This window comes from Gadus macrocephalus, chromosome 19 (assembly GCF_031168955.1).
Source record: "Gadus macrocephalus chromosome 19, ASM3116895v1".
NCBI classification, from domain to species: domain Eukaryota; kingdom Metazoa; phylum Chordata; class Actinopteri; order Gadiformes; family Gadidae; genus Gadus; species Gadus macrocephalus.
The window spans coordinates 8278476-8291532 of record NC_082400.1 but is presented as its reverse complement, the minus strand read 5'-3'; the positions used below and the strand labels follow the sequence as shown (position 1 = coordinate 8291532).

The window sequence follows — 13057 nt, the reverse complement described above, 5'->3', positions numbered from 1 at the left end:
GATGTCATTTATATCTGCTGATGTTAATTGCCACTTGTGTTACTTAGCCTTTACTTTGACCCCTTGTTGCACCCCACCACCACCCTTCTGCCTACACTGACCGGTCCCTTGAACTGCCTGTTCTGTTGCTCGGGTCCTAACAGTAGCCCACTTGCCTCTCCCTCCTGGAGCAGAGTAAGCCCGTGGGGGAGACCCCACGCCCGGCCCTAGGGCAGGACCCAGCCCCGCCGGCCGGTGGGCCCACCAGCAGGCTCCAAGACCCCCTCTCCCCCCCCTCCTCGGCAGGCCAGGCCAAACCAGCACCGCCACCACCGCGCACCGGGGCCATCAAACCACCGGCCGCCAAGGCAGAGGAGGGAAAGGCCTAGCCGGGGTCCTCCCAGCTCCCCCCACAACGTCCTGCCCGACGAAACCCCCTCCCTGTAAACCAAGCCCTCTCCTCCATCACCCCCCCCCCAACCTCGCTACTCCCCCCCCCCCCCCCCACCCCACCTCCCTTCGGCAACGGGATGGGTGTGGGTGCTGCAGAGGCCACACATGCTGACGGGAAACCAACCCCCCCCCCGCTACAAAAAAAAACTGTCTGACATGGGACACATATAACTCCACCAAACGTATAGAGATATATGATTATATATATATATAAATGTATACAGACACAATAGACACTCTTCGATGCAGACCTCCTCCCAAAATCTTTTATTTATTAACGCTGATGTCCTGTGTTTTCATTTGTGTCCTCGCTCGCTGCTCTCTCGGAGAGGAGCCTAATGGAACGGAGAGGATGTGTTTGTTTTTATGTTAGCTTTCTATAAAGTCGGGGAGGGGGTTGGCGGTGGCGGGGGAAAGGCACCACACAGATTATTAACACGTTTCTTTTGTTCTGCGAGCCGTCTTGCCAAACCGTAGTCTTTTTAAGTGGACTTTGCCCTCCGGACAGACTCGCCCGGCACGCGTCAGCCGCCGGACCCCCGAGTCTGTCGGATGTTTTCAAGAAACAACACGGTCGAAGCAGAGGGACACCTTGCATATTAATTTCCTTTTGACCCTTTTTAGCAATTATGGATTTGGATTTTTTTTTTCTTTCTTTCATGTCACCTGTTTGTCTCACTCGAGGACTTGTTCTTCAGAAATAAAAGAAATCTTAACCGAAGTTTTTGATCATGTGTGTCCTCATGGCCCAAGTGAAGTGAACCTCGACAACGTCACTTGGCGAGTAAAAACCGACAGAACTGCATAAAATTGGTAGAAAAACTTTTTGGTTTTCCTCCAGGGAACGTGTTATTTGCATAATTATTTTCTAATTTGTTGCTTGCTCTTAATGTATACCGAAGCAAAAAAAATTCACAAAAAAAAACAACTGCAAAATCTAGCGGACATTTCGGAGCAATCATATTACTTCCATGGGATCGTCACTGGCATCGATTCAGCGTGTGCATGACCGGCTGGACGTATGCAAACTAACAGGACTCTCATTCGGGAAACCATTTAAAGAAAAGAAAAAAAGACTTTGACAAGAAGCCGGTGTACATGATGCGACGGCGTGTGGATTTCTATCCACTCAAATCTCTGTGCTTGCTCTGTAGTTCTGGGTGGGGGAGGGGATTAGGTGGGGTACAACATTGACCATTACAATTAGGGTATTTAGCTGACGCTTTTATCCAATGCGACTTACATCAATTAATACACACATTGACCCACATTTCTAATGGATGTTGACCGCACACCCCAACCCTCACCCGGCTTTCCAACTAAAGATAATGGAAATGTTTGCTTTGTTGTCAGCTTTCTCTTTGGGTTGTAATGAGTTTGAACCTCTGTTACGAGGAGTGTATTAAATGCATTATATTTTCCTTTTGGTCCCAAGATGAGGGTTAGCATTTTCCTTTTTAGGGTGCCTCAGACGGATGCTCTGTAATTCCAGTAGAAACCAGATCTTGTGGGAATTCAGGTCATCTTGAAACAACTGAAATTTGATAATTTAGCTTCTGGTCGCTCCAAGTGGCACTAGCAATAAATGCAGTCCAACTATAATCACAACCATGGTCCAAAATATATATACCTATAGTTTTCATTTTTAACAGTTGATCATAATAGGGAGAGACGTTTAGTGTTGCTTGTTGACTTTCTGTATGATCTTGGCTAAAGCTTTTTGTGAGCACTGCGATTCCAGTGGACTACGAAGGAATTTTTGAAGTGTCTGTTCTCTTTGGAAAATGTGAATCCGTTTGCATCATTTATTCATTTTTATATTGTTTATTTTGTAAAGGATGCTCATTTTGAGCCTCGCTTTGCCAACGTCATTACTGGTTATTAATGTTACTGCTTAGTATAAAAGTCATCCAAGACACTACAAAAAAATGATTTATCCTTCATGACAAATGTTTCACTGGTATATCTGTAAATGCCATACTCCACTGTAAAGTCAACCTTTTTGTCAGTAAGGGGAGGTTATAAAACATGCTCTTTTTTTGGGATATTGTATCACTAGTTAAAAGTGGGTGTTTTAAAATGAAAAAAATACAAGGTCACTGATGTGTGCACAGATTGAACAGATTGTTTTGGCTGTGTTTTTTCGCCTCTTTTAACCCTTACTGCTGAGGTCCCAGATGCTACTTTATTGTACCTGCACCAAATTGTCGCCCTGTCTATATATTTTTTTTGTACTTTCGAGATGCATATTTCATTTTATCATTGGACCAGCGCTTTCTAGAGCTGTTCCAGCGGTCTATTCTATCAGATCTTCATCCTTTACAGATATTTTTGGTCATTACTTGCCCCTTTCCTTGTTTAAAAAGAGCTTATTAAAGAAAATAAATAAAGCGGTGGTGATTTTGCAAATCTACTCCTGTTTAGGCTGTTTACCTTTTTTTTTTTTTATATTGATGTTAAGAAGGTAAATGGTGAGACTCCATTTGTTTCTTAAAATAAATGATGAGTTTCCAGTGTTTCTGCAACCAAATCATACATTTTATTACACAAGTCTACTTGATTTTGGGATTCCATTGTGTGCCCGCTTGGCTGAACACTGAAATAACATAAATATATTAATCTATAAACATAAATATCGTAGTATGCTTTGATTAAATATATTAACGTTATATTTTACAAATAATGTATGAACACAATACACAATTGTCAGCGGCAGTGCGTTGGAGTGACGTCAGAGGGAGGAAATTCCTTCGTTTTTTTTTTTCTTTTCCGATGACAAAGGGGCCTGTCCAGACTTCTCCGTACTGAACTCTGCTCCGACTTTGTGGACGACTCGGAAGACCCGACACGTTTCAAATATATCGCTCACATTGAGCAAGATCGAGTCGCTAATCATCACGGAGAGTTGCTAGATCAGGTAAACACAATGTTAAACCTTTACACTGCGTATGCCGTCATCTGGTGCAGGTAGAGGATCGCTGTTCCTCATTCTGCGCTCCGTATGGACTTCGTGTGCAGTTTACGCACACGCCTTGAAATCAAAATACGTTGTTCAACCTTTAAGTAACACGCCGATTAAAGTCTTATCTACTCGGCATATCATTCGCACGTTTTTTACCGCAATCCAACATTCATGGGGGTATTTTAAGCAGTTTGCTTATTTCCAACTTTCTATGTCTTCCTTTACTAAAAGTATTATTTGATGATTTAGAAAATATTAATGAGATCAATACCCGGGGTAAATAATATTAAAAGTAGGCCCTACTTATTCCACACTACTTTCACCATTTGTTATTCTTTGGCACTTTTGCTGATCGCAAATGCAAATGTCAAAGGCTTTTGTGAAAGCAAGGACAAGATTGGTTAATAGCCTATTCATGAATAAACAACTGCATAAAAAAATAACAAAGTTATATTAATTTAGTGTGATACAGGTGTGTTTACATGTATTCAAAAGTAATGCATTGTGTGCAGATGTAATGCGTGATTGCTTGTTTTTGACTGCAGGATGTCTACGAAGGGCGGAGTCGGGGCCGACGAGGGGCTGTTGATGATGCAGGAGCTCGACGATCGTCTCAAGGAGCAGATTGACAAACTGGAGCACCTCCGCCTGGCCTCCACAGAGCTAAAAGACTTATCTGGGGTACATTGCTTAAAAGTGAAAACAATATATTGTCAGGAAAAGCATATTATTATGCATACATCTCAAAGTTGGTCGGGATGGATTGTCCTTAGTTTATTATTATAAACTATAAAACAAATCTGAAATCCTTAATGTAGTGGAGCCCCAGTGTTTCCAACTGATCATAATTTGCGTGGGTTTAAATTGCTTGGGTGAACTTGAGATGCTTGGTTTGAATTTGAATGAAAAATACGTTTGGAGATTATGAAGGCTCCTTTCCTCTTTATGGATTTGACCCCATCTTAATTTTTGCTAAGGTCTATGTGGAGATACAAATAAGCCATGATTTTTGTTAAACTCAACCCCTCTCGCAGCGTAGGCTCATTGCAGAATTTGGCAGTTGGCGCATACAAAATGCTTTGACCAGGTAGTTTTCTCGAATAGTGCCCACAAACCCACCAAACCACATGTTTTGATTGTGTTTGACCAAACCACTACGCATTCTCACAGTAGACATTAGAGACTGAGAGGCGTGCAGCTAGAATCCTTAGAAGTTATTCTTTAAAGTAATGGATGTCCATGGCTTGCTAACTGCCCAAATTCAGAACATACATTCACCGCAAGAGGGGTGGAGTTGAACATCCCATCTTGACATAGAAATTGTTAACAATTAACCTGGTTCTTAGCAAATCTGTGAAATCCTTTAAAGTGCATTTTTTTTAATGCATTTAAATGTAAAATGCAGGCTCCCAGATCACCTTATTGGGATCGTTATTCCCCTCCATAGTTTCATAAATTAGGGGCCTCAAAAATACAAGGAAATATTTTGTTTATATAATTTGTAATGCTTGAGTAACGAACACCTTGACTAACCTGAATAACATAATTAGAAATACAGTATGGCTTTCTGTTGTTCTTCACTTCAACACAAACCTATTTTGAGACATTTGGTCCATATATGACTGGTCTCTGTGGTATTTATTTTATGATTTCATGATTTTCCCTCATCCCAGAGCAACGGGGATCTGAGCCAGTCCATCACGGACCATCTCGATTGGTTGAACCATCTGTCCGAGCGTGTGGAGACTCTTCAGATGAACACAACCATTTTTGCACAGGTAACAAACAGGTCACAATCCTTTAGGTGGTGGGAACCCAAAATGAAAGTCGTCGTTATTGAACTTGATCCAGAGAGTAAATTATCTTTGATTATTCATTCGGAGAGTCCTTTGTTCCAAAGCGACTTAAAGTGAATCAATATACAGGTAATGAAAGCGCAGGTAGGAAAGGTAAGGGAATCTTGCTCAAGGATGTCCACAGGTACCCCTTCAGCTGCGAGTCCACTCCACCACTGACTAAACAAATCCTTCTATTGACTACACTATTCTTCCCCCAAATGAATAACTTTTTTCATGCAAAAGGACAGAATGTTTACTGTCTCTGTCGAAGGGACATCAAACATCATCACAGATCTGCGTATACATGCAGGACACAAAGTAGGTTTATGGTTTTACTATGTATGGCCATCCGGGGTTCAGTCGGGTTGCAGTAGCTCAGGACCTCTCAGTAGCCCTCTCACAACTGGTGGGTTGCCAGTTTGATCCTTGGGTTACTCCTGGCTGAAGTGTCGAGGTGTTGGTGACACCCAACCCCTGACTGCTCCCAGTGAGCCTGTCAGTGCCTTCTAGGGTGGTACATGTTGCCAAGGTGTTTGCCAATGCGTAATGGGTTAGCGTGGCTGTTAAGGCTGAAACATGCAGTCCGTGTGTATATGAGTTGGTTCTGTTGAAATGCTTGACTGACTGTGGCTCTGGCAGAGAGCTCGTTAGAGCTATCTGAGTTTAGATTGTGTTTGGAGGGGGTTGCCCATACAAAAAGTACTGGGTTTGATCGCCGACAACATTCATTTAGCCAATAAACGAACCGTACCGTTTTAAAATGTCCTACAAGGGTTTGTCTTCATGCTCCTCTCTTAGCCTGTGAATGGTACACTATAGCATGATGGGCCTGTGCTGCTATAGTCCTTTTCTCACAAACAACGGTGGCTGCTCCTTTTCCAGATGAACCCAAAGCCTCGCGCCTGGGGCGGGAAACCCGGGTCCAAGCAGAACCCCCACAGGGGGCGTTACCATCTGGCGGACGACGCCCAATCAGAGATGGGCTGGCCGACTATGCGCCGGCGCCGGGACAGTGACGCTGGCTCTGAGATGTCGTGTTCCTGGTGAATGGGAATTCTGGACGCCATGTTGAAACGTTGAAAGAGGATAGAGAAATGTTGTCTTTTGTCTCAGTTCATAATAAATTGTGTCAAACATTTTTCTGGGCCATTGCAATGGTTTGTGTTTTATTTTAATTATTTGTTTTATTATAATTATTACACAACAAATTTTCCAACATTTGTTTTGCTAGTTTTATGTATACTTTTATAGATACATTGCTGGATGGTGCAGGTTGTGTGATGTACTATTTGGAGTTTATGAAGGTTATGAAGGTTTCGACCAGTAGGTAAAACAATTAACTTAAACGTTTTTTGAGTTTTTTAAGTGTTCAAAAAAGAGTGGAACCTCTGAACAAAATGTTGTGTTGAATAATGTTTCTGATGATTTTTTATTTGTAGTGGCTTTCATTGCATTAGATACATTGTCTATTGACAATGTCCAAAATTATTACAAAAGCGGATGAGGTCATGATAAGTTATAAAATAAACCAAATTGTGCCTGTAGGGGTCGCTGTGTTTCCCTACATGTTGTTGTTACTGTAGGCAACGCCATTATAAATAAAGCTACGGTAGCACGCTGACACTTATTGGAGAGGCGATTGTTTTTCTAGAAGTATCGTCGCATAGCCTTGTAGAACCGAGTTAATACGCACATATAGTGAGCACTTATCCTTGTAAATAACTTATTTGTAACATATCGACTAAAAACCACAAGTCAAAATGGCAGAGAGCGACTGGGACACCGTGACGGTCTTGAGGAAGAAGGGTCCAACGGCTGCCCAGGCCAAATCCAAGCAGGTACGGTTCAATATTTAACACACTAAATACCTCGGGTGGACGGATAGCTGGCTCTCAAAATGTCGTATATATTGAGACCATCCAGATACACGAATCTAAACCATACAAAACCATTCCGACGACGGGGATGTTATTCTGCGTTTGCTCCACGGTTCCGTTGGGCTGTGAGCAGCGATCACATAAGCACGATTTGTTACGAACGTAAACCAGTGCATTTGTCCATCTGCTAATCTACATCGTGGGCTCCAATTGAGTATGTCGTCTTGACGTTGTATTGTCGTTCAAACGGGTCTTAAACAATGGTACAATAATATCTTAAAATCTACCCACATAGATATCGATCATGTTAGCCCAGCCAGACTACACAAAAGGGCATGCGTGAACGGCCCATGCGTTGAGCCCCTCAGCTCAAACCATACAATGGCATCCAACTCTTATGCCACCAAAAACCTTTCTCTTCACGTTTGTGTCGCACAATGGTGAAAGATGGTCAATGTTGCAAAACAAAGCAAAGCAATCCAATTTGGAGAAGCACAGAATAGGTGTGCTAAGGGACGACACATGACTCATAGTTTCAGTTTGAAGACTTGAGATTATACAGTTTGTTCAAATTATCGAGTGATGGCGATGTAATGCTTTGCTTCAGTGGCTAGGTTGGTCTGGCTCCCTTTTCACGTCTGATCAGGATATTGCATCATCCGGATCACCGTTCACGGCGAATTATGGCGCATTGAAACAAGTTTTGATTTTGCAGAGCGACATGTTTCAAGTTTGTACTTGCCCATGCTCTTTCTAGGCCATCAACGCTGCTCAGAGACGTGGGGAGGACCTGGAGACGACCAAGAAATGTAAGTTGTTTAAAAAATCCTGCCAAGCTTGGCATTGGTTCCATGCATATTATTTCAGCTAAGTTACCATCCATGGTATCAAAACATCTAAAATGGCCAACCAGTTGCACTCCTGTTTGTATTTGATCTGGCATAACCTGACGAAGATCCAAAGGTGTTCGACATGTTTGTATTGTATTTATGGGTATAAAAACCAACAAAGTGTTGAAGCGATATGGCAACTACTCTTAGCACTGCGTTACCAACATGTTTACATCAAGCCATTTAGTCGACCCCTTATTTCAGATGTCATTTTTTAATAAAGCTAAGAACAATCAAAATTACTTTAATGTATGCAAGGGTTTTGTGACCTCGTTGGTGTACAACAACAACCACGGTGGGAGTGCAGAGTAGAGGCCCACAAACGTTTTCCGCATGATCATGAATTCTGCTGACGCGATGCCACAGTGACGTCCATCGGCCTCACCCCATCCCTCTCCTCGCCACAGGGTCGGCGGGTCAGAACAAGCAGCACTTGGTGACCAGGAACACGGCCAAGCTGGACCGCGAGACGGAGGAGCTGCACCACCAGAGGGTCTCTCTGGAGGTAGGCAAGGTGATCCAGCTGGGCCGGCAGAACAACGGCCTCACCCAGAAGGACCTGGCCACCGTGAGTACCACACACGGGCAGGGGGAGCACTAACCAACCAGGGGGGAGATGCTATGGAGTCACTGGACGCCTTTTTTATTTGTGGTGTGATCTGCACATCAGCAATCGGATCACTGATCAAAACGAATGTTGTCGAGGCCATCGTTGTAGTCGATGGGTGCAAGTTTGTTGCTTTCTCGCGTTTGGAAAACGGCTCCATCTGCCGATGCAGGGGACTGAGTGCACGGCAATGGGCCTAATGCAATCTCGCGGACTGCGCCATCGGTAACTGTTCTGAGGTAGAAGTAGTAACAACGGTACTGTCTAAGATATAGTACCCCATTGTTTCGACTTAAATTTACATTTTTTGTCGAAACAATGGGGTACTATAGGGTAGTCTTTGTGAGACATATAGTCTCACAAAGACTACCCTATAGTAGTCTCACAAAGACTACCCTATAGTAGTCTCACAAAGACTACCCTATAGTAGTCTCACAAAGACTACCCTATAGTAGTCTCACAAAGACTACCCTATAGTAGTCTCACAAAGACTACCCTATAGTAGTCTCTCAACGACTACCCTATAGTAGTCTCTCAACGACTACCCTATAGTAGTCTCTCAACGACTACCCTATAGTAGTCTCTCAAAGACTACCCTATAGTAGTCTCTCAACGACTACCCTATAGTAGTCTCTCAACGACTACCCTATAGTAGTCTCTCAACGACTACCCTATAGTAGTCTCTCAACGACTACCCTATAGTAGTCTCTCAACGACTACCCTATAGTAGTCTCTCAAAGACTACCCTATAGTAGTCTCACAAAGCAGACGAGCTCAAATCTTGATAGCGGGGAGTTGCTGGAGGCGTGGCTCTGTAAGGGCCTAAATAGCTAACAATGAACGTAAACTAGAAAGTGTCTTTCTAAAGTGTTCTACACACTTGAGAAATCCCCTTATTAAAATCCCCTTCTGAAAACGTCCTCCTCTCGTGCAAATGAGTTTCTCTTCGGAAACCCTCCTTATAGAAACTGAAACGGGGCATAGCGTTCTGGTTTTCGCTCTGTGCCGTCTCGCCCCAGAAGTCCTGCCATAACATGGGACTGCTGGATCCAATATCAACCCTATAGTGACAAGTGGGAGTGTCCACCCAGATTTTTTAATCATTAACAAACCGACCAACCTACCCTGGTAGTCTGATCTAGCCCAACACACGTGGGTGGACACTCCCATGTGTTGAAATGGCTTGGACGGGCGACCACACGGCTATCCCTTTAATCCCAAGCGACCTGTAGGGATTTCATGTTGTCAAGGAGCAGTTTGGACATCTTGCTCAAGTATGCCTAAAGGTAGGCTGCAGACATTGGAAATCAATCTCGGATAGAAAGAGAAGTAGGTTGTGTTTAAGAATGTTGTTTGTTGTTTCCCCTTGCCAAGGTTAACATTTGCGCTGTATTCATTCCTGGTTGCGAGTTAGTCATGTGTTTGAACTGTACTGCGTTATTGTGCTACAATACGACGCACGGATTGCCTAACTGCATTCCATCGATTTAATCAGAGCTATTGGCAGACAATGTAAACAGGCTCTTTAGAAAGTGTTACTCTTGCTAAATTCTGCAGTGAACCGCAATTCGGTGCATAACGTGTGCTATGAACTCTCTGAAACAACACACTAAATCTATAAGGTGGCACAGGAGAAATGAGTGAACGATGGAGTTAACTTCTCGATTTTATCACGGAATTGTTCGGACGATAGGGAAATGTACATAATGCAAGGAAATATGAAACCGTTGATGGTGTGTCAATGAAAATGACACACCTTATTTTTCTTCCTCAGAAAATCAACGAGAAACCACAGATCATTGCGGACTATGAATGCGGGAAAGCGATTCCCAACAACCAGGTCATGGGCAAGATCGAGAGGGCCATCGGTAAGGTCGCCCCGCCACACGAGACGCACTGAGCACGTGCAAGGCGGGCTGAGGGCGGCACGCCCACCACTTTATGTAGCTCCGGGCCGCCCACGGTGTGGTTTGACGTGCGTTTCGTCAGAGGCGTGGCAGCCTCAAAGGATTTAAAGGGGTGATATCATACCGCCATGCGTGAGTGAGATAAGCCGGTACAAGCCGTTTAATATCCCCCGTTTCCTGTGTTTTAGTGATATTAAGCCACACCTGGTCGATAATATCACTCCCTTTAAATGACTTAACGGAACTTCTCCGTATTGCAGAAGCTTCAAATACAAGGTTATCAATACGCAGCTCTTGTCTTCCCTTTGACCTTCGACCATTGACCCCGCGACCCTCCACACGTCTCTCTCCGCCACAGGCCTGAAGCTGCGGGGCAAGGAGATCGGTCTGCCGGTCGACCCGATAGTCCCCAAGAAGAAATGAGCACAAGCCTCGGAAATCAGCCCTGCCGTCCCGTCTCCCAGGGACCTACAGGAGGCCACCCCACCCCGGGGTCCTGCCTCCTGTCTGGGCTGATCGGGCCAGCGCCCCCCGGACTCCCATCCGGACGCTGGCACCTCACCGCAGTACAACAACCCGCATCCCGGCTGCACCCCACTACAACGACTCCTCCCTCTCCGACCGGCATAAGCGAATGATTCGCCGCTTGTGCTGAAACGTTACCGTTATAAAGGCTGACCGCGCCCACGTGTGTTTTCTTACTGCTTGCTCTATGCTTTGGCATGATGATAAAGAAGTATGACTTTTATTGTTTTAAGTAGTTTTTTTTGTCATGGCCAAATGCATTGATTTGATCACCAGAACGGTCTGAATCGAACTTCAATTTGCTTGATTTTTATACTTTTTGTTGGAGGTATTAGATGAACTTCTTGTTGAGCATGATCGTTGTGCTTCAATTGATGTTCAAATAAAGTTTGGCAAATTGGGAAATCATCACTCTTGTGCTTCTCTTTTTAAGTTTCCCTGAGGCACCTGTTTGCGTAAGAAGTTTATATGGAAATGTAGCACCTTTACCTTGTAGTAAGGAGGCCACGATCCTCATTCAGTCTGGTTGTAAGCGTTTGTATAAGGCTGGAGTACACCAGCCAAGCAATAAAACAAGGTGTTGCCTTTATAAAATGTGACGTCATTGTCAACAACGGTCAGAGTTCCCATTTATTTGACAATCTAAACAAATTTGAGGTGGAACAGGATGTCCTCACCAAGAGTTCTGCAAAACGTGTGGCATACCACTGTTGTGTATCTGCATGCATTTTGACTTGCGAGTTGAATGCCTTATCAGGTGGAGTAGCAGCTTTGTGTTGGTGTTCCTTTAGCATGAGTTTTTCCATTGAGTAAACGTCAATTGATTTTTAAATGGTTTGTCATAATCTACGTCATACTTGGTGCTAAAATGGCACCACTTTGAATAATTATTGTAATCACTCAATTCTTCAGTTGACAAAAATAGTAGTTAACCTATATAGCCAATAGGTGTCATTATCGCACCATAAATATCCCACGTGTTATAATTATTCAGAGTTTTACTGAGAATGTGTTTATTCAGGTGTGGAGAGCCCAGTCGTGAATTGGTCGTACTCCAGTTCCTGTACAAAGGTAAACAGACTCTGGTCTACCGATGGCTCATAACCAGCAGATGGCGCACCAGGACTTATTCAGAGAACCATAAAGACGCCAGGTCTGTACTTGAGAAGAAGACTGTGGATCTGATGGTTGTAGTTAGAGACATTTGGAACTTGGAGGTTGTGTAGGCTGCTTTAGTTAAAGTAAGCCAAGTAGAGGTTTTTGAAAAAATTATAAACAAATGGAAATATTGTTTTGGGTTTACTCGGCAAACAAGGCTTAGTTTCTGGAATAATTATTGGTTGATCCACTATATATTGTCTTTTTTGTGGCTCTTTGTCTGTGAGAAAGATAGAAAAAAGTTGTCCGTTTTTTTTTTTATTGTGAGCGTGTTTCTCTCTGGTTGTGCGTGTGCAGGCCCGCGTTCAATCAAAAGAGAAACATGAAATGTTTCTCGAGTGACTGACTTCGTGTTATTCCCAGGAATGCCATTTTATTGGTCAAACCGCCACCATGGCAACAAGGCTCCACCTATGATGGGACAGAAATCCAGTGGTTTTGGAGCAATGATGTGAAGCAGAAAGTTAGACGGGAGGAGTCAGTGCTCCCCCCACTCCACACAGACACAACCACAACCACCCTGTCTGTATCATTACCAGGGCTGGGCAACCTGGAAAACGTATTACCGTGATAATTATGGGGAATTCTTTACAGGATTCCAATAAATATCACGATCTGCTCTTGATTTCCAAATGCATTGTAAATGGTCTCACTGAGGGTCATGGAAGTAGGCCTATAAAAAAAACACCCTCAAATTTGATAATTTTAAGTGCATATATTGTCATTGTAATCAATGTGGACTAAGAATGGGTATCAAGATAAGTCGATAATCTTCATTCCATGACAATAAGTTATATATTCAAAGACGATAAACAATAATAATGAATTGCACAGCCCATTTACTAGTTGATATCTTCCAAG

General features: G+C 43.4%; 1 protein-coding gene and 1 long non-coding RNA gene across 2 annotated transcripts in view; one reads left to right on the top strand and one right to left on the bottom strand.

The window, feature by feature from the left end:
• The window catches only part of LOC132447467 (uncharacterized), a 453739-nt gene that overhangs the window by 352404 nt on the left and 88278 nt on the right, over positions 1-13057 (bottom strand). The window lies entirely within an intron of this gene.
• Positions 6817-11449, top strand: edf1 (endothelial differentiation-related factor 1). The gene is made up of 5 exons (XM_060038246.1): positions 6817-7070; positions 7867-7918; positions 8407-8567; positions 10381-10474; positions 10872-11449. Exons 1-5 carry the CDS (start codon positions 6993-6995, stop codon positions 10934-10936), a joined length of 450 nt encoding a protein of 149 aa, XP_059894229.1. The 5' UTR covers positions 6817-6992; the 3' UTR covers positions 10937-11449.

What these genes read in the sequence shown, in the direction of transcription:
- edf1 (XM_060038246.1), top strand. Translation starts at nt 6,993, where the DNA reads ATGGCAGAGAGCGACTGGGACACCGTGACGGTCTTGAGGAAGAAGGGT. An exon ending in CCCAGAAGGACCTGGCCACC is followed by an intron (nt 8,568 to 10,380) that starts GTGAGTACCACA and finishes TTTCTTCCTCAG; the next exon opens with AAAATCAACGAGAAACCACA. An exon ending in CAAGATCGAGAGGGCCATCG is followed by an intron (nt 10,475 to 10,871) that starts GTAAGGTCGCCC and finishes TCTCCGCCACAG; the next exon opens with GCCTGAAGCTGCGGGGCAAG.